A 21,949-nucleotide genomic window follows, 5' to 3' on the forward strand; every position below is an offset into this window, starting at 1 on the left:
GGGCCGGACACGCCTTGGAGCCCTCCCACAGCCCCTCCCTGGCTGGCCAACCTCCCATGTTCCTCCCCAGCCCCTACCCTGCACCAGTGAAGTCCGTTGGCCTGGCCTGCACCTTCTCACAATTCAGGCTGAAGGACCCCTCCCCCCTCCCCCACCTCCCCACACACACCCCTGTACAAATTTCATGTACCGGGCCTCTAGTTTTTTTTAAATTTACTTTTTGGACATATACTTTAATTAATATGCCTCAGCAATTGTCATAGCTGTATGAGCAAACCAAATCCAACACGACAAGACCTATGACCCCTGATGCAATGGGTTTGTCTCTTCTGTATCAATTATAGCTGAACTGTCCACCACCTCCGGAGGGGAAGCCACACCCACTTAATCAAGCTTTGCGTGCACCTCATAGGAGCCTAGTAGCACATCGGGTTATTAATTGTCGCTGTGGAAACAATATAGCTCCTTCCCCCCCGATCAATTCTGACTTTCTCTGGTGCCAGGGCCTCTGGCAGCGGGCGGAACCATAGTCATGGAGCGGGGACCCCCGCTAATGGATCCTATTTAGGAACACTTGATGAGAATGTCGCCTGGCCCATGACCGGTTTTATTCCTCGTGCTTCTGTGTTAGAGAGTAAATGTGAATCTTAATTAGCCTATCCTGACAAGCGGCGCATCTCCTTTTACAATCCTCTTTAAAATGTACCCAGGGGCTAATCGGCAATGGGTGCATCCCATAAATATAATAAGCAAATAAATTAGCATCCGTTCAATTACATCCAAAAAGCAAATGGCATGGTGGGGCCTTTCCCAGGCTCCCGCGGCATGCTGGGTATTTGTCTCTCTCGGCATCTCTTCTTCTCACCTTATCAATTTCTGGATCTAAACAGCATACCCTCCAGCGCAGGAGCAAGGTCGGATACTAAGGGATTCGGCGTAAAGCAAAGGGACTTCTTTTTCACTGGTTAGATTAGATGCGTGCCTCCAGCTCACTGGGCACATAGGATTAAAAAAAGAAAATCAAAGGAAGTACAACTCAGAAAACCCTGCTTGGCTGAGGGGCCTGTTGCAGGGTGGCGATTAACCTGGGTGATGAGTACAGTCATCAAGAAAGGTTAATTGGGTCAAGTTACCACCTCGATTCCACCGCGTAAGTGCCGAAATGGCGAGGCGAGCTAATGATCCGAGAGTTTCCCCAACAATCAAGGGATGGGTGGATGAACAAAATGGATCCTGAGACCCAGAGGCATGGGGCAGACTGGAATCTCAGAGGGAAGGCGGCGGTGGGTGGGAAGAGATCAACCAAAGACCTTGTATGCATCTATGAATCACTCATGGACACAGACAGTAGGGTGGTGGAGGCCTGAGGTGGGGGATGAGGGCAGACTAGAAGGGGCAATGGGGGAAAATAAGGGACATAAGTAATATTTTCAATAATAAAGATTTTTGTTTTTTTGGTTAGTCCTCACACAAGGATATTTCTCCATTGATATTTAGGGAGAGTAGAAGAGAGGGGGAAAGACAGAGACACACATCAAGGTGAGAGAAACACATCCACTGGCTGCCTCCTGCATGAGTCCCGACCAGGGCCTTGGCCGGGAGGAGCCTGCAACCAAGGTACATGCCCTTGACCGGAATGGAACCCGGAGCCCTTTGGTCCGCAGACCGATGCTCCATGATCCACTGAGCCAACCCGGTGAGGGCCCAACAATAAAGACTTTTTAAAAAATGAAGTGAAGAAAATAAAGATAGGCTGAGCATGCAGACAGGTCTTTTCTTAAGAAATATATTTTTACTGAATTCAGAAAGGAAAGGAGAGGAAGAGAGAGACAGAAACGTCCATGATGAGAGAGAATCATCCATCAGCTGCCTCCAGCACGCCCCCTAGTGGGAATGAGCCCTCAACCCAGGCATGGGCCCTGCCTGGGAATTGAACCCTGACCTCCTGGTGCATCAGTCGATGCTCAACCACTGAGCTTTCTTCTAACTGATGAACAAAAAGGTAGATACAGAGGCAGTAAAGCAATGAACAGACTGTCAAATGACAGCGGGAAAGCTGAGGAGTGCTGGGGGAGGGGAGAAAGAGATCAACCAAAGGACTTGTATGCATGCATATAAGCACACCAATGGACAAAAGACACTTGGGGAGGGCGGGGGGAGTATGAGGGCATGCGACAGGGAGTGGGGGAAGCTCAAATGGGAGGGAGAAAGGGAGATATACATACTACTATATGTAATACTTTAAACAATAAAATTAAATTTATTCTGCCGAAACCAGTTTGGCTCAGCGGTAGAGCGTCGGTCTGCGGACTGAAAGGTCCCAGGTTCGATTCCGGTCGAGGGCATGCACCTTGGTGGCGGGCACATCCCCGGTAGGGGGTGTGTAAGAGGCAGCTGGTCAATGTTTCTCTCTCATCGACGTTTCTAGCTCTCCATCCCTCTCTCTTCCTCTCTGTGGAAAATCAATAAAATATATTTTTAAAAATAAATTAATTAAATTAAATTTAAAAAAAAGAATATTCATCCAAGTCCACGTGTTGGTGCTGCGTGTTGCCACACGGCTTTGTCTCCTGTGGGTCCGGATGTGTCGGCATTCCCACACAGCCGCGTGCCCCGGGCAAACCTAGGGATGTCCGATGACACAGAGCGGCAGGCGCCGTGAGGAATTCATTGGCCCGAAAGACAGTGACAAATAGAGACACGGTTCAAGGTTGTCTTCACCCACTCCGGCGAGAACGGCGCCGGAAATTATAGGGCCCTGAGTACGCGGGACAGGAGACCTTTCCTGTCGGTTCCGGGGAGATGGATGGGAGTTAGGATCCCGGCAGCACGTGCCCGGCACGCGGCCGTGGTCCCCGCTGTCAGATTTACGCGGCGAGTCCGCGGGGCCGGGGCCATAATTTTCAGGGTGATAGTGTGGTTGACACTCTATTATGCTCAACGCATTTTTTAAAAAACTCTTACTTTCGGAGAAAAATCACCGCGTTCTTGTTCTTCCCTATTCATCACACCTGTGTTGCAAAGGTGGGGTTTTTATAGTCTTATTTTTTTAAAAAAATATATATTTTATTGATTTCAGAGAGGGAAGCAGGGGCAGAGAGAGAGGAGGAGAATCACTGACGGGCGGCCTCGTGCACACCCTACTCTGGGGATCGAGCCCCCAACCTGAGCATGTGCCCTGACCGGTGGGGCTCAATTATTTTATTTTACTTCAGTGAGAGCTGAGAACGTGAGCCTCCAAATGGGCACAAATTATTTCATCTCAAGGCGAGAAAGGACTTTGCTTTTAAGAAAGGGCCTTTCCCCAGCAAGTGTGGCTCAGCGGTTGAATGTGGACCTAAGAACCAGGCGGTTACAGTTCGATTCCCGGTCAGGACACAGGCCCGGGTTACAGGCTCCATCCCCAGCAGGGGGCGTTCAGGAGGCAGCCAATCCATGATTCTCTCTCATCGTTGATGTTTCTCTCTCTCCCTCTCTCTCCCTGCCTGTCTGAAATCAATAAATACGTATATATATTTTCTTAAAAGGCCATGCACAAAATTCTCAGAGCATTTTTTTAGGCATACTTAATTCAGACGGAGAGAAATAAAATAACATAGAAGACGCTAAATGGCAGCCTAAAGCTGGAAATGTCACCGAGGACTCCAGAGATGTCCTCGCTTCGCACGCGTAGAAATATTGCCTAATTAATGACACCCGGTATATACCAAAATACCCTATGAAAGGCACTAAATATGCATCCCCAGGCAATGTCTGCTTCCGGCGCAGGGATATTACATAAAGGTCTAGTGCATTTGTCATCGCCCTTATAAAATGAAACTTATCATTTCACTCCGTGAGCTGGTTCCCTTTTTATTCCTCTTCCCATGTGAAATACTCCTGCCCTGGATGGCTCAGTGGATAGAGCATTGGCCTGTGGACCAGAGGGTCCCGGGTTCCATTCCGGTCAAAGGCGCATACTTGGTTACAGGCTCCGCCCCTGCCCAGGCAGTAGGGGTGTGTGAATTAAATGTCTGACCAAACAGAACAGACGATATGTTAAGATGATAATGTTGCATGGCCAGTGAATGATGTGATAAATATCCCATGGGCCCGGCCAGCATGGCTCAGTGGTTGAGCATCGACCTGTGAACCAGGAGGTCGCAGTTCAATTCCTGATCGGGGTCACATGCCCAAGTTGCAGGATCCATTCCCAGTGGGGCATGTGCAGGAGGCAGCTGTTCAATGATTCTATCTCATCATTGTCCTTTCTCGCTCTCTCTCTTCCTCTCTATCTATCCTCTCCCTTCCTTTCTAAAATCAATAAAAAAATTTATTTTGTGTATATACTAGAGGCCAGATGCACAAAGATTTGTGCAAGAATGGGCCTTCCTTCCCCTGGCTGCCGGCATTGCCTTCACTTCAGCGGGAGCCGCCTTTTCACTCTGACCCAGAGCCACATTTATACGCCTTCCTACACTGCTCAGAGGCCGAGTGGCTGGGGCGGGGTGGAACACTTTGTATGCAAAGTGACCCACCATCTTTGTTGTGTTAATTTGCATACTCACTCCTGATTGGCTGGTGGGGTGTTGCGCCGGCACGGTCCATTTGCATCTTACTCTTTTACTCGTGTAGCTATCCAATGGAGCCCTGGCAGAAGAAAGGTTTCCCACTCCCGCTCTAACGCCAAAGCTGTTTGGCTACAACGGTTGGGATGCCAACGGGAAATATCAAGCTCAGGACGGAAAGCCGGACTACACGCCGAGTTCCCGCCGATTCCACGGTTTGCAAGACCACACCGCAGAAACGCGTTTGCCTGGAGCGCCCGAGACCCTCCTGTGCCGACTCATCAGGGAGGGAGGAGGCGTTGGTCCAGGAGAACGTGCCCCATGGAAATCCTCGCCTCCTCTCCGTGGGGGGCCCGGCATCCCCTCTCTGGGCGCACATCTTTGTCTGTGCCCTGAAACGCTGGCTCGCACCACCCCCTCCCTGCCGGTCCACAGTCTGTGTAACGCTACGCCGTGCGTGTCAGTGATCTCCCCACCGAGAACAGAGCTGCTCTCCGCCGGGTATCGATCACATGGCGTGCTCCAGACGCGCAGCCTCTCCGTGGTGGCCAAATCCACGGAGTTAGGACGTTCCAATAACTCAGTGTCAGGAGGGCCAGATGAATGGCTCGCTGTTGAATTACATTTCAAAAAAAAAAGGCCGTCCCCGCATTAGATCAGACGGATTTCAATGGCCTTGATTACAGCTGAAGAGAGTTCCTGTGGTCCCCATCTCCACAATGACAGCTCGAGATGAGGGGGCGCTAATGAGCTGGAAGGAGGCCCAGCCTCGTCAGGATGGGCGGACAGGACATCCGCACCCTTCACCCTGACATGGAGGAGGGCGGCCCGGGATTCGGAGGGTGACACGGCACTCGGGAAAGGACCATAGCTTAGCCTGCATCGGATCTCCGGACATCCTTTTAGGATTATCTGGGTTTACACATCAAAAACAACGCAATCCCTCCCACCCACCCCCACTACCCGGCTGGTATAGCACAGTGGTTGAGCGTCGACCTGTGAACCAGGAGGTCTCAATTCTGTTCTAGGTCAGGGCACAAGCCTGGGGGGTTGTGGGCTGGATCCCCAGAGTGGGGTGTGCAGGAGGCAGCCGATGGATGATTCTCTTTCATTGCTGATGTTACTCTCTTCCTCCCTCTCCTTTCTGATCTGATGTCAATAAGACTGTATTTTAAAAATCTAAAACATCTCAAACCAAAAAAATACTAGTGCAGGATGGGACTATGCACAAATAAGGTTTAAGTGAGAGAAGAGAAGCAACTCGAATAGCAAAAGGACGTGGTAGGATGGCTACAGGATAAACAACACAACAGGCACCATTAATCAAGAAAGCACACTGCCCTAGCTGGTTTGGCTCCTTGGATAGAGCGTCGGCCTGCAGACTGAAAGGTCCCAGGATCAATTCCAGTCAAGGGCACATGCCCGGGTTGCGGGCTCGATCCCCAGTGTGAGGTGTGCAGGAGGCAGCTGATCGGTGTTTCTCTCTCATTGATGTTTCTGACTCTCTGTCCCTCTCTCTTCCTCTCTGTAGAAAAATCAATAAAATATATTTTTTTAAAAAGAGAAAAAGAAGCTCACTGTTTCCCACTCCCATCAGAGACCCTCCCCCCAAGAATAAGTGGATATAAACTGACGTCGAATTGAATCAGATGGCTAAAAGGATAAACCCTTGAATGCCAAGACTTAGTGGTTACCCGCCTGCCTTCCTGAGGACTGCACCGTGACCTCTTCATGGAGGTTCACAGGTGACAGGGTGACTCCCCATCTGCTCCGGGGCGAATGGGGAAATGATCTGCCGTCAGAGGAAGGGAGGCCAAGTCTGAGGACTCCATGATGGAGCATGCTCCGTGCCGCTGTCCCCAGCATCGGGGCTGCTGACAAGGAAATTTCTCCAGGGATATTCCTTGAGCCAAATTTCCCCCTTTAAAAAAAGACCCAAAGCAGAAGTCAGCCTCGGGGGTGGGTGTCGTCAGAGAGCAATAACAACCCCCTCTCATTAGACACCATCTCCTCGGCGAGGCATCCGCGGAGCAGCGAGGCCGCTGCCGGTAAATTAAATTTTAAAAATCCTCTTGCAATCGCTCCCATGACGTGGCCCCTTCCCGGAGCTCCACGCTCGGTTACGCTTTTTATTTATTGCGATTACTCCGGTAATAAGATTTGTTTGCTTGTTATTCTCTATGTCGCCGTGCCGGGGAGCAAACAAACAAACAACAACAAAATAATAATAGCCGAAAAGAGTTATGTTTCTTATTTATCTCCGTGGCCTATTATGGGGCCACGGGGAGGGGTGGGGAGCGGGAGAAGCTGTAAATAGAAGAGAAAGCGTATCCCGCAGAGCGAAGATGTATAGAAGCAAGAAGAAGGCTGGGCAGGGAGGGAATATGGCTAATAACTCAAAAGCGCTCAGAGACTCCGAGAGATGAATATGTTAGGAAAAGGCGGACTGGAAGTCAGAGCGGGGGAACGTGGGTCCACCTCATCAAGGTGTCTACGGACCTTTCCTTTGATTTTCCCTGTTTGTAAACCCTGCCTGGCTGAGCAGGAGGGTCCAGAAATAGAGAGTATAAGAGTCCCAGGCAATTCCTTGGGGCCCAGCCTGGAAGGCGCAATTCCTTCCGGTTCCTGGTGGGGCGCACTTCCCAAAGAACCCTAGCTTCTGAGGGGGATGCAGGCTGGGCACACCAGGGAGGCAGTCCCTAGGCTGGGAAGACAGGCTCCATCAACCACAGGCTCACTCGGTGTCACTAAAGGAGAGCCAATTACACACACACACACACACACACACACACACGTGCGCGCGCGCAAGCCTAGAAGGACATGTAAGGGTCTATTGCAGTGGTCGGCAAACTCATGAGTCCACAGAGCCAAATATCAATAGCACAACGATGAAATCTCTTTTGAGAGCCACATTTTTTAAACTTAAACTTTTCTAACGCCACTTCTTCAACATAGACTTGCCCAGGCCGTGGTATTTTGTGGAAGAGCCACACTCAAGGGGCCCAAGAGCCGCATGTGGCTCGCTCGCCACAGTTTACCAACCACGGGGCTATTGTAAGGAAGTGTTAGGAGCGAGAACACGGAGAAAAAAGAGATGTCTTAGCCCTACCCAGGGGTTGAGCATCCACCAAGGAACCAGGAGGTCACAGTTCCATTCCCCGTCAAGGCATATGCCCATGTTGTGGGCTTGATCCCCCAGCAGGGGGCGTGCAGGAGGTAGCCGATCCACGATTCTCTCTCATCATGGATGTTTCTCTCTCTCTCTCTCCCTACCCCCTTTCCCTTCCTCTCTGAAATCAGTAAAACTATTTTTTAAAGGGACATCCATGGGAAAACTGAGGAAGAATAGACCCTTGTCTCCCTCTCGTCCCGCCAGCAGCCCATCTCTTCCTCCTGGAGGAGGAGCCGTGGAGAGAAACCAGAAGTCGCACAGGGCTGAGGAGAGAACAAAGCATTTAACCAAACGACAGCCATTTCCCCCGAGAGCCTCAGCCTCCGCTTGATCAACGACCCTGCAACACTGAATCGTTTTTAATTTAATGCTTCTGGGAAGGACATGTGTGTGTGTGTGTGTGTGTGTGTGTGTGTGTGTGTGTGTGTGAGATGGGAGGCTGGGGGGGGGGGAGGGGAGGGGCTCAGCCACGGCAGGCCCAGCGAGTTGGCAAGAGCCGGGATCAGCATTCGGCAGCCTTTATGCTCGCCGCTGTTTATGATGGCATAAATTAAGTTTATGCTGATGGAATTAATCACCCTAAATTTAGGAGTAATAAATAGTTGTGTTTATATGTGGAGCAGGCACGCGTCCGATGGGCGGTGTGTGCAGTTGTGGCAGGAAAGGGCTGAGAGCAAGGAAGGCCTTGGGGTTGAGCTCCCAGAAGCCCCGGACATGGTTGAACACGGTGCAAACGATTTAGCAGCAGAACTGACCAGTTCCCAGAGCCAATGGATCTCCTTTTTAAAATATGTACGTACATACATATATATATATATATATGTATTATTGATTTCAGAGAGGAAGGGGAGAGGGAGCAAGAGAGAGAGAAGCATCATTGAGTAGAGAGAATCGTGGATTGGCTGCCTCCTGCACGCCCCACACTGGGGATCGAGTCTGCAACCCAGGCCTGTGCCCTGAGCGGGAATCAAACCCAGGTCATGAGAGCCAGGAGTTCTCATTCCGATTCCCGGTCAGGGCACAGGCCCAGGGTGCAGGCTTCATTCCTGCAGTCGTAGGGGGCGTGCAGGAGGCAGCCTGTCCATGATTCTCTCTCATCACTGACCTCTCTCTCTCTTTCTCTCTCTCTCTCTCCCTTCCCCTCTGAAATCCCTAAAAATATATTTTATTTTTTTAAATATATTTTATTGATTTTTTACAGAAAGGAAAGAAAAGGGATAGAAAGCTAGAAACATCGATGAGAGAAACATCGACCAGCTGCCTCCTGCACACCCCCTACTGGGGATATGCCCGCAGCCAAGGTAGATGCCCTTAACCAGAATCAAACCCGGGACTTTTCAGTCCGCAGACTGACGCCCTACCCACTGAGCCAAACTGGTTTTGGCTAAAAATATATTTTAAAAGAAAGAAAGAAAATAAATCAAAAAACGATGAGTCCGCATCGACGAAGCATAGACAGTGTTTTGTACCAAAGACCAACAGCCCAGGAGAGGGTGTGCCTGCAAAGCCTCCTCCCATCCCACTTGTGTTACTATGGCAACATGAACGCGATGGCGGCGGCGGGGCCCGCGCCCCCACGTACTTGCCGTTGACGACCCCGTCGGGGTTGAGCATGGGGATGACCTTGAAGATGAAGTGCTCCCGCAGCAGCCGGGCCCCGGGGTCGCCGCTGACCAGGAACTCCAGGGCGCCCTTCATCACCCAGCTGGCGTTGCTCTCCCCAGGGTGCACGCGGGCTGTGAGCACCTGGTACGGGCGCTGCCCTGTCAGACACACACAAAAAAATAACATCATAACATAACATAACATAACATAAATAAAATAATAAAATAACAGAGGCAAGCTAAGCCTCCGTGCACTCTCCACGTCCATCCACACGTCCCCACTGGCCCCCTGGAGGTTACCCGGGACCATCGTGGAGTCTGAAGCGGACCCACGGTTTCTAACACATGTCGGACCCGCCTGTATCCCTTTTCTACCTGCTTCTGGGGCCGGCGAGACTCAGGAGAGTCTGCACGTCAAAGCTCCAGGCTGTCCTGGAAAATGTAAATATTCTGCCTGCCCAGCGTGGCTCCGTGGTTGAGCGTCGACCTAGGAACCAGGAGGTCATGGTTTGATTCCCGGTCAGGGCACAGGCCTCCGGGTGGCGTGATGGATCCCCAGTAGGGGGCGTGTAAGAGGGAGCTGACCCATGATTCCCTTTCCTCATGGATCTTTCTTTCTTTTTTTAAAAAAAATATATTTTATTTATTTTTGTTTTGTTTTGTTTTATTTTATTTATTTTTTATATATTTTATTGATTTTTTTTGCCCCCCTCCCTCCCTCCCATACATACCCTCCCTCCCCGGAGTTTTATGTCCATTGGTTGTACTTATATGCAAAAAATATATATTTTATTGATTTTTTTTTTTTTTTTTTTTTTTTTTTTACAGAGAAGAAGGAGAGGGATAGAGAGCTAGAAATACCAATGAGGATGAAACATTGACCAGCTGCACTGGGATGTGCCTGCAACCAAGGTACATGCCCTTGAGCGGAATCGAACCTGGGACCTTTCAGTCCTCAGACCAACGCTCTATCCACTGAGCCAAACCGGTTTCAACTCCTCATGGATGTTTCTATCTCCCTCTCCCTCTCCTTTCCTCTCTGACATCAATAAAAATGTATTAAGATCAAAACAAAACAAACAAAAAAATAAATAAATACTTCGAGGCTTGAGAAGAGGCTAAGACACAGATCTAGCAAGACCACCAAAAAGAGAACTCTTCGCAGTCAAATAGCAAGATGTGGGATGTCACAGGGGACTGCTGCTCTTGGTCACTACCGGCTGTGACACGCAGACACGTGACCAGATTTCTCCGTGGCTAGGTTACCATCTGCAAAATGGGGACAATCCTACTGACCTCCTGTGGTTGTTATAGAAACAGGAGGATGGCCCTGGCCGGTTTCACTCAGGGGAGAAAGCATCAGCCCAAGGACTGAAGGGTCGCTGGTTCGATTCCCGGTCAAGGGCACATACCTCGATTGCAGGCTCGGTCCCCAGCCCCAGTAGGTGCCCATGTGAACGGCAACCAATTAATATGTCTCTCCTCTCATATCAATGTTTCTCTCTCTCCCTCCTCCCTTCCACTCTCTCTAAAATGAAATGAAAACCAATGGAAAAAAATATCCTCGATGAGGGTGAAAAGGTGAAGACAGAGAGGTGTACATGGCATGTTTTTGCCATTCCCTACATGTTGGTTCCCTGCCTGGCCAATTACAAAGACTGTGGGTGAGACGGTGCTCGCTATTCCTCAGCAAAAGTAAGAGTCACTTGCACAACGTGGTCTGGGAATTTCTGGCTGCTGGACCCACAGCCCAGTCCTTGTGGGATTGGACAAAAGAGAGAAGCAGCACTGTCCGCCGAAGGTCATCATAGCTTCTTCCATTTGCAAAGAGAATCTGGACGCTTTCCTCTCTCTCGGAAATCAATTTTGAAAAACAAACAAATAAAAAAGTCAGTAAGATTTTTTTTTTTTAAATAGAGTCTTTATGATGGCTTTTCATCAGAAAAAAAGAAAGAAAAAAAAAAACCCCACACACATGCCAAAGAGCATGCTTCTGGGAAATAATTCTGACATCCCTGCTCAGAACACATTTATTTAATCAGAGACAGGATGGCCCACGGCCGTAGAGAACAACTTGACCGCGCCAGAGTTCAGGCTCCTGCCCCATCATGTTCTTTCTTTTAAAAACAAACAAACAAAAATTATTGATTTCAGAGAGCAAGGGAGAGGAGGAGAGAGAGAGAGAGAGAGAGAGAAACATCAACGAGGAGAATCACAAATCCTCTGCCTCTTGCACGCCCCCCACCGGGGACTGAGCCTGCAACCCGGGCCTGTGCCCTTTATCTGAATCCAACCTGGGACCCTTCAGTCTGCAGGCCGATGCTCTATCCACTGAGCCACACTGGCGAGGGCCCTGCCCCACACGGTTTTTTTAACCTGAGATGAGCGACACACCCTTCTGAAGAAACTGAGTATTGGGTTGGGTGTTCTTCACATAAAACTCACTAAGTAGGCACAGTGGGGAGTAGGGAGCCAGGGAGAAGGGCACCCTTGACCTCAACAGAAGGTCCACGCCCCCACTCTCCCATTGCTCACCACCCCATTTTCCGCCCTCTGGGGCAGGCGGCATTGGCACGTCAGTGAAAAGTCTCTTGAGAATGAAGAGGCTTGATGCATGTCTGCCCGACCAGTCGCCTGTTTTCAGTTCTTTTCTTGTGGTGTTTGAATTCCGTTTATGGTCGGCCCATGGAACGATGCTGCTCAGTACTCCCCGCCCAACAAGGAGGCATAAAAAAAATAGAGGCGTAGCTCAGTGGATAGAGCATCAGCCTGCGGACTGAAGGGTCCCAGGTTGGACTCCGGTCAAGGGCACGTACCTTGGCTGCGGGCACATCCCCAGTGGGGGGGGGGGAGGGCCGTGCAAGAGGCAGCTGATGGATCTTTGTCTCTCATCGATGTTTCTGACTCTCTATCCCTCTCCCTTCCTCTCTGTAAAAAAATCAATAAAATATATATATATTTTTTAAATAGCGTTCGCTGCTGTAAATTCTCAGTGGCAGCCGATCCACTGTCTGGCCCACTGGCCTTCCCCAGGGTTAAGTCAGCAAGGTCAAGGCCGCCCTTACGAGTCAACGTCCACCATAACTTCCCTTGGGAGGGTCAGGGGATCCCCTGCCGTGTTGTCATGCACCCCGCCACCCAGCAGGCGGCGCTCAGCCCCCTAAAGGCGCAGGTGAAGAGAGCCCTGGGTTCTCAAGGAGATAAAGACCGCCTTCGAGCCACTGCTGGTCCGTTTCCCTCTCGGTGATTTAAGAGGGATTTGCGGGCTTGGTGCTGCGTTAAACCGACGGGACCGCTTGGCGGTAGCGGCCAACGGCACCCCAGAGGGCCCCCGGCAGACAACAGCTGTAAATAGCACGCAGCACACACACCCCGAGCGTCTTATTCCACGTAATGGACAGTATCGGGTTTCATAAGTCATCTCTGGTGAGGGTAAGACCAAAAAAAAAGAAACCTCCACCATGTATAAAACATGCCCCAAAGGCCGCCTACATCTATGGAGAGGTCGTGGTTATGCAATATCCCCTAATTCCTTTAAAAAAAAAAAAAAATATATATATATATATATATATATATATAAATAAAATGGCACAGAGCTGGTTGTTGAGCATCGACCTAGGAACCAGGAGGTTCACAGTTCGATTCCCAGTCAGGACACATGGCCAGGTGGTGGTCTTAATCCCCAGGAGGGGGCGTGCAGGAGGCAGCCGATCCATGATTCTCTTTCATCATAGACGAGAAGCCCGGTGCACAAATCCACATATATATATATATATATATATATATATATATATATATATATATATATATATATATTTTTATGGAATTCAGAGAGGTAGGGAGAGGGAGAGAGAGATGGAAACATCGATCCTGAGAGAGAATCATGATCGGCTGCCTCCTGCACACCTCGCACTGGAGATGAAGCCCACAACCCGGGCCTGTGCCCCGATCGAGAATCGAACCGTGACCTCCTGGTTCCTGGGTCAACACTCATCACTGAAGCACACTGGCTAGGCCTAATTTTTTTTAAACATTCTAATCCTTTTTAAAAATATATATATATGTTTTATTGATCTTTTACAGAGAGGAAAGGAAAGAGAGGGATAGATAGTTAGAAACATCGATGAGAGAGAAACGTCGACCAGCTGCCTCCTGCACACCCCCCACTGGGGATGTGCCTGCAACCAAGGCACATGCCGCTGACCGGAATCAAACCCGAGACCTCTCAGTTCACAGACAGACGCCCTCTCCTAATCCTCAAAGTTTCGTCTTCGACGTATGTTTGTGGACATGAGAGCTGTTAAAGTCGGTTAGAAACAAGGAGAGGACGGCAGAATGCCTGGGAGAGAGAGGGATTCAGGCTCTCGGCCAATGAAACGGAGTAAGAACGGAAGACACAATGTGATCCCACTCGTGTGTGCCCAGCTACATAAACACCCCATCGTTAGCTCCTTCTTCCTTCAACAATGGGTGTGATTAAGCTCCCAAGGGCACTTGGCGAGGGCCTGGGGGATGCCATTCGGGGTAATGGGCTTGCACACCGACAGCGATGACCCAGTGAGATTGGGGACATCTGTCAGCGCATCCTCAAAGCACAGCAGCGCGCCCGTTAGATCATGGTTGGTAATGAGGCCAATGGCTGGCGACGGCTTCGATGGGCATCCCCGGGAACCTCATTATGGAAATGATACAGAACACGGAATTCCGTGCAGACGTTAAATAACGGCACGGAGCTGGTGGTTGAGCAATCAACTTAGGAGCCAGGAGGTTCACGGTTCAATTCCGAATCAGGACACATGCCCAGGGTGTGGCCTTGATCCCCAGGAGGGGGCGTGCAGGAGGCAGCCGATCTGTGATTCTTTCATCATAAACTAGAGGCCCGGTGCACAAATTTGTGCGGGGGGGGGGGGGGGGGGGGGGGTGCCCTAAGCCTGGCCTACGGGATCAGGCCCAAACCGGCTCTCTGACATCCCCCCGAGGGGTCCCAGATTGTGAGAGGGTGCAGGCCAGGCAGACAATCAGGACCCAGGAGGGATGTGGGAGGTTGGCCAGCTGGGAGGGACCACAGGAAGGCTCCAGGGTGTGTCCAGCCTGCATGGCTCAGTCCTGATCGGCCGGAGCCCAGCAGCAAGCTAACCTACTGATCGGAGTGTCTTCCCCCTGGTGGTCAGTGCACTTCATAGCAACTGGTTGAATGGCCTTAGCATTTCATTAGCATATTACACTTTGATTGGTTGAACAGCCAACCAGACAATTGAACACTTAGCATATTAGGCTTTTATTATATAGGATATTTCTATCTCTCTCCCCCTCTCCCTTTCTCTCTCTCTCTCTCAAAAAAAAAAAATCAGTAAATACATATATTTTTTAAATGGCACATAGTTCTCTTTCTGTTGACATGAGAAGATTGCTAGGACATAATGATGAGTTGGGGGGGGGGGGAATAGGCAAGTGAGTTGCATGCTGGGACGATCCCAATTTGTCTGCAGCTGTAACATTTCCTTAAAGACAAAGAACCGCAGAGTCACACTTGTGCCTGGAGGTTATTTAGGGCCCCTTGATCCCCACTGAGGATGTTTGCCAATTCAGAAAATAATAACCATATGTCCGTTTAGTGGTACATCACAAAAGAAGAGAAAGAGGAGAACAGGCCCATTGCAATATGGAATCAATACCAAAAATGATGGATGAGATAGGTTACATTTGTTGTAGTGAAGTCATCAGAAGTTTTATGTCTTTACACTTCCCTTTTCTAAAGAAAAAAAAATATGTATCTTCATTGATGTTACAGAGGGAGAGAGAGATAGAAACATCACTGATGAGAGAGAATCATGGATCGCCTGCCTCCTGCATGCCCGCTACTGGGGATTGAGCTCACCACACAGGCATGTGCTCTGACCAGGAATTGAACCGTGACCTCCTGGTTCGTAGGTGGATGCTCAACCATGGAGCCACGCCAGTGGGATTATTTTAAACTTTCCACTTATCTCAGTTTGGACCCATCACTGTTCAATAGCCTCCTGTGGCTCCTGACTAGAATATTGAACACCTTGGCCCTAGACTGTCTATCAACTCTGTAACTCAAACCCTTTATCACCCTTCATGGTGAAAGGTTATCATAATCCAATGGAATATTGTTACGATATTGAGGAAATACCCTAACCGGTTTGGCTCAATGCATAGAACGTCGGCCTGCGGTCTGAAGGGTCCCAGGTTCGATTCTGGTCAAGGACATGTACCTTGGTTGTGGGCACATCCCCAGGAGGGGGTATGCCGGAGGCAGCTGGTCGATGTTCATCTCTCACCGGTGTTTCTAGGGAGGCAGCTGGTCGATGTATATCTCTCATCGATGTTTCTAACTCTCTATCCCTCTCCCTCTCTGTAAAAAAATCAATAAAATATTTTTAAAAAGATACTGAGGAAATGAATGAAAAAAATAAGGTCACCCTCCCCTGCAAAAAACAAAACAAAAACAAAAACAAAAAACACAAAAAAACACAAAAACAAAAACTCAAAGCATTCTAATTTATTGCCTTCTTTCTCGTAAAGCGATCCAATTTTGAAAAATTACAAACTCCTGTTTTCTTCGCAAAGGGCCATCTTGCCTGCTTATTCCCCATCTGCCTCTCTCCCGCGGGAGAAAGTGGGTTTGGATAATCGACCCAAATGAGAAGGAAAATCAGGAAGTCTATTCCCGGGCCGTTTTCAGATCACCCAGAGGAAGCGGCGCGGCGGCGGAGGCTGAGCCGACAGTTTTAGCCTCGGCATAAATAGGAACACATCCATCTGCATCTCCTCCACCTCGCGGTCCAGCTGCACAGAGCCGTTCCGGCGGGTCCCGGGACAGGAGGAGACGGAGGGAGTCGCACACCGAATGCCTCTGTGGGATAATGACACATCACGTCGGCAGGGCACGGTCACGTCGTGCTTGTTTGGGTCGGGGCTGGAAAATTTCCGACGCCGGGGGACAGGCCCTCGGGGGACATGGGTAAATCGCATCTGGGAAATTGCAAACAGATGCTGTGGCTTCCTGCATGCCACCCCCCTCCCAACCCTGCCCCCTGTCCTGGAATCTGTCCCTGGATCCCAGTTAGGGATTTTGCCACTCCAACTGGGATCTGTTGGGTCCCTCTGGCACCCCAGAGGGAAGCGTTAGCTCATTTCCTCCACCTCCCAGCTCCAGGGGGTCTCTAGATGTTTCTGGCCACTGTAGATCATTAGGGGCGGGGCCAAGCCACTTCCTGCTGGTTCTGAAAGTTCCTCAGGAGATGCCACATGGGAGTGAGGTCACGGGGTACCTGTCTCGCTCAGCATCATGCCCTCCAGGCCCCTCCATGCTGCTGAAGACACAAGGGGAGCCTTGGACAGCCTTCCACAGTTGTTTTGTAATTTTTAAAAATATGTATCTTAATGATTTTTTTACAGAGAGGAAGGGAGAGGGATAGGGAGTTAGAAACATCAATGATGAGAGAGAAGCATCCATCAGCTGCCTCCTGCACACCCCCTACTGGGGATGTGCCCGCAGCCAAGGTACATGCCCTTGACCGGAATCGAACCTGGGACCCTTCAGTCCACAGGCAGACGCTCTATCCACTGAGCCAAACCAGCTAGGGATGTCTTTCCTTTCTTTAGCTTTTAAGGGATGGTTCAGCAGTGTGCTCTATGGCCATGGTTGGCCTTCAACTGCACTAGTCACAAGCATGGTATTGAAAACAAACCAGTTTTGGTAATAAACATTTTAAAATTTAATTACAAAGAGAAAAGAAAATGGCCCTAACCGGTTTGGCTCAGCTGGTAGGGCATCAGCCTGTGGACTGAAGGGCCCCGGGTTTGATTCCAGTCAAGGACACATGCCTTGGTTGCAGACAGAGAAAGAAAGAATGAGATATATATATGTGTGTGTGTGTATATATATACATATATATGTGTGTGTGTGTGTGTATATATATATATATATATATACACACACACACACATATATATGTATATATATACACACACACATATATAAATATATATATATATATATATTGTATATATATATATATATAGAGAGAGAGAGAGAGAGAGAGAGGGAGAGAGGGAAAGACAGGATTGCGAGAGAGAGAGAGAGAGAGAGAGAGAGAGAGAGAGAGAGAGAGAGAGAGAGAAAGAGAGGATTGCGATTTAGGCTGCTCCCAGAAAAATGAGCCCTGCCGGCCTCCACTTCCATGACCCAACAAGGGTACTGCGGATGCCCTGTTGCTTGGCAACCTGCCCTCTCTGTGGAAGCCATTTCCATGTGTTCACCGTCTGAATGAGGGAGGGTCACAGATGACTGGGCAGCAGGAGAGCCGCTCGAGCCGGCCTAGGATGGATGCATGGGGTCCGCAGAGAGCGTCTGCCTGAATGTGTGAAGATGAGGTCCCTCTTCCTTCCTCTCAGTAAAAAAATCAATAAAAATATATACAAAAAAAAAAAAAAAAAAATAGAGGCTGTGTCTCCAGCGCACCTGCCTTCATCCAGGTCGGCTGGACTCCGAGCCTTCTCTGGCGGCCCCCTGGCCATCTTGTGGCGGCCATTTTGGGTCCACATGGGGGCAGCCATCTTGTGTGTGTTGGAGTGATGGTCAATTTGCATAGTGCTCTTTTATTCGATAAGGACATGCCTGGAACCTATATAATGGTGTTAATCAATGTCACCCCAATAAATTCAATGAAATTTAAAAAAATTAAAAAAAATATTGCATTAAAAAAGAAATCAGAAAACCAGAAAGACAGACATTGGACCAATAAAGGAATGGAATCCATAGGTTAGAAACTTCTCCTAAGAAAGCACCAGACCCAGAGGCACCTACAGGCAAATGTCCCCAAATAAATAGGTCGCCGTGAAGTTACAACAAACTTCATCCAGAGACAAACAAACGAAAATAAGCATGTCCTCACTCTATTCCAAGGCACAAACAGCGCTGATACCAAAATCAAAGGCAGCCAAAGGAGGGGACGATGGCAGGCATCTCATAACCAGGCGCCTCGATGCAAATGCTCCATAAAGAAAAATCAAATGGACTGGAGCGCTGCATAAAAAAGATAATAGATTATGACAAACGAGTTTATACCAGGGCTGCAAGTGTAGCTTACTATTTGAAAATCAATTAATGCGATTTATCTCAATAACACGCTGAAGGACGAAAAGTATCTGATAGTCATAACAGATGGGGAGAGAAGCATCTCATATAACTCTACATCCATTCCCATTAACACATTTTCAGCATAGGAGGAAGAGAAAGGAACTTCCTTAACCTCAGGAATGAAACACACACACAAACACCTTTAGGAAATGCCGTTCTCGGTGGTGAAATGTTGAAGAAAGCATTGCTTTAAGATCGAGAGCAACACAAACATGCCCGGTTGGTGTGGCTCAGTGGTTGAGCATTCATTCTGGAACCAAGAAGTCTCCGGTTCAGTTCCTGGTTAGGGCACATACCCAGGTTCCGGGTCAAATCCTCAGTGCGGGATGTTTCTATCTCCCTCTTCCTTCCCTTCTGTAATCAATAAAAATATGTTTTGTTCTATTTTATTATGTATTTTATTGATTTTTTTTTTTTTTTACAGAGAGGAAGGGAGAGCTAGAAACATCGATTCCCTTCTGTAATCAATAAAAATATGTTTTGTTCTATTTTATTATATATTTTATTGATTTTTTTTTTTTTTTTTTTTTTTTTTTTTTACAGAGAGGATACAGAGCTAGAAACATCGATGAGAGAGAATCATCCATCAGCTGCCTCCTGCACTCCCCCTACTGGGGATGTGCCCGCAACCAAGGCACATGCCCTTGACAGGAATCAAACCTGGAACCCTTCAGTCCAGAGGCCGACGCTCTATCCACTGAGTCAAACCAGTTAGGGCTGTTTTGTTTGGTTTTTAAAGAGAGAAGCCACAGACAGAAAGCAAGGCTGTAAAGGGGAAACTGAGCATTTAGAAACCACCACCTCCAGAACGCACCCTGACTCACAAGAAAGATACGCCTTGTCCCCCAAAACCATGCTGTGCTTTTCAAACCATATTCATCTCAAGTCTTTTAACACCGGTTTACCCAGACCCATGTATTCCAAGATAACAGCACAGACAAAACGGCCTCAAGCCATCTCTGCAGGAACTCATACACCGTCCAATGCAATCGCTGACTATGCATTTCACCAGCATGGTTTTCGGATTTGTCCAATCCCTGCCCACGCTATCTCTGACCCACTCCAGCCTCCTCACCCTAGGAGTGCCCTCCAATAACTCCCGTTGGACAGGCCCAACGCCTCTCCACTTGGGAATGTGCTGCAAGTCTATATCTCTCACACTGTTTGTCTGGCCCCAGTGGGCTTTGGCCCCTTAGCTGTTATCAATAGCTACATGCATCTGTGTGGATGCATCTCTGGTAAAAGCCACCTGACTTGCCCTAGCTGGTTTGGCTCAATGGCTAGAGTGTCAGCCTGCGGACGGAAGGGTCCCAGGTTCGATTCCAGCCAAGGGCACATGCCTGGGTTGTGGGCTTGGTCTCTGGTAAGGGGTGTGCAAGAGAGAGCTGATCCATGATTCTCTCTTATCATTGATGGTTCTATCTCTCTCTTCCTTTCCCTTCTTCTCTAAAATCAATGAGATATATATATATATATATATATATATATATATATATATATATATATTTTTTTTTAAATAAGGATATCTGACTCCAGTACTTTAAAAACACAGAGGCAGCTAAGCTCTCTCTCTACTTTTTATGAAACATATATTTGTGACCCTAGCCCCGTGGTTGGCAAACAGCGGCTCCCGAGCCAGATGCGGCTCTTTGGCCCCTTGAGTGTGGCTCTTCCACAAAACACCATGGCCTGGGCGAGTCTGTGTTGAAGAAGTGGCGTTTGAAGAAGTTTAAGTTTAAAAAATGTGGCTCTCCAAAGGAATTTCAATCGTTGTCCTGTTGATATTCGGCTCTGATGACTAATGAGTTTGCCAACCACTGCCCTAGCTGGTTTGGCTCAGTGGATAGAGCGTCATCCTGCAGACGGAAGGGTCCCAGGTTCGATTCCAGTCAGGGACACATGCCTGGGTTGTGAGCTCAGTCCTCAGTAGGGAGCATGCAGAGGGCAGGCAATCCATGATTCTCTCTCATCACTGATGCTTCTATCTCTCTCTCCCTCCCCTTTTCTCTCTAACATCAATAAAAATATACTTAAACAATAACAACAACAACAACAACATATGTCTGTGATTAAACTCTAAAGAAAAGCAGAGAAATAATGAACACAAAATTCTAAAGGGAAGAGGAGAAATGAGCCTTGGCAGAGACACTCATGGGGGTTGATAGGTGCTGACAACATCTCCTTTTAAAGAGTGGCGGGCAAACAGGTGTTTACGGCACTCTTTCACACCCTGCTTCCGCACCTGATCGATTGTACTGTACACAGACTATGGCTCGTGGTTTTTTAAAATTTAGATTTCCCCAGTGAGGAGACGGGAGCTGCTGATGGTGAAATAGTCTGCCCGAGCTAGCACAGCTAATTGGGACATAAAGCTTTGGATGACAGACTCGATCGCTGCTGCACTCCCAACGCCCAGAATGGAGTATTCCGTGAAGCGGATCCACAACAAGTGTTCCTGGGATAAATGGCGGGGCTGGGACACCACGATGCATGAACCAGTAAGTCCCAGGACGAAGGCTGGTGCCAACAATGTCACCCAAGGCCTTTCCAGTTAAGTGAGGTGCTTATTTTACCTAACAATAGACAAGCATGCAGATTGATCGTACCTCCATGACGCCACAAGCCAATCAGGAGTGATATGCAAATGAACCCAACAAAGATGGCAGATAATTTGCATTCATGGGCACTGGGGGATGGGGGCTGGTGGGATGCTTGCATCGCCGCCATGGCAATGGTATAGGCGTTCTGCCCCACCCCTGGTCTCCCAGGGCCCCTGGGCAGCGTGGGAAGGCAGGATCGAGCCTGCAACCCGGGCACGTGCCCTGACTGGGAATGGAACTGTGACCTCCTGGTTCATAGGTCTATGTTCAACCGCTGAGCCAGCCATGACAGACAGGCCCATCTCTTTCAAGTGAGACCCTCTTCCCTGCTGGTTAGGGCAGGTCTTGCCCAGTAAGCAGAATCCACCAGCTCTTGATGCTGACATGACTCAGTCAGGCTCAACCTGAAGCATCACACCTCCCAACTCTGCTTTTTCATTCCCACTCCCTTTCACTTCATTTTTTAAACATGCCTATTGATTTTTAGAGGGACAGGAAGGAAGAGAGAGAGCTAGAAACATCAATGAGAGAAAAACCATCCATCAGCTGCCTTTGGCACGCCCCCTGCTGGGCACCCAGCCCACAACCCCAGCATGTGCCCCGACGGGGAATCGAACCAGGGGACCTCCTGGTGCGTGGGTGGACACGCAACCACTGAGCCACACCGGCTGGGCCCTACCCCCCTTTATGAAACAATGCAGGATTGAGAAAGCCGAGGTCATTCTGATGGTCTCTGAGCTAAAGATAATCATCCTTCATTAAAACAAAACATCAGTTTTATCTCCAAAGTTCCTCCAAGAACAGTGCTTGAGCGTCTTGTAATTAACATGTGGCAGCAGGTGCGTGTGAACAAAGCA

The 21,949-nt window shown here is 48.9% G+C and overlaps 1 protein-coding gene across 1 annotated transcript in view; it reads right to left on the minus strand.

Annotated features, from left to right (window-relative positions):
• Positions 1-21,949, minus strand: part of AGBL1 (AGBL carboxypeptidase 1) — a 138,066-nt gene that overhangs the window by 58,214 nt on the left and 57,903 nt on the right. Inside the window, exon 18 of the mRNA XM_036411817.2 lies at positions 9,302-9,482. Within this exon, the coding sequence (XP_036267710.1) occupies positions 9,302-9,482 (181 nt within the window). The remainder of the gene's footprint in view (positions 1-9,301; positions 9,483-21,949) is intronic.

The sequence above is a fragment of the Pipistrellus kuhlii genome, unplaced genomic scaffold (assembly GCF_014108245.1).
Source record: "Pipistrellus kuhlii isolate mPipKuh1 unplaced genomic scaffold, mPipKuh1.p scaffold_m20_p_42, whole genome shotgun sequence".
Classification (NCBI taxonomy): domain Eukaryota; kingdom Metazoa; phylum Chordata; class Mammalia; order Chiroptera; family Vespertilionidae; genus Pipistrellus; species Pipistrellus kuhlii.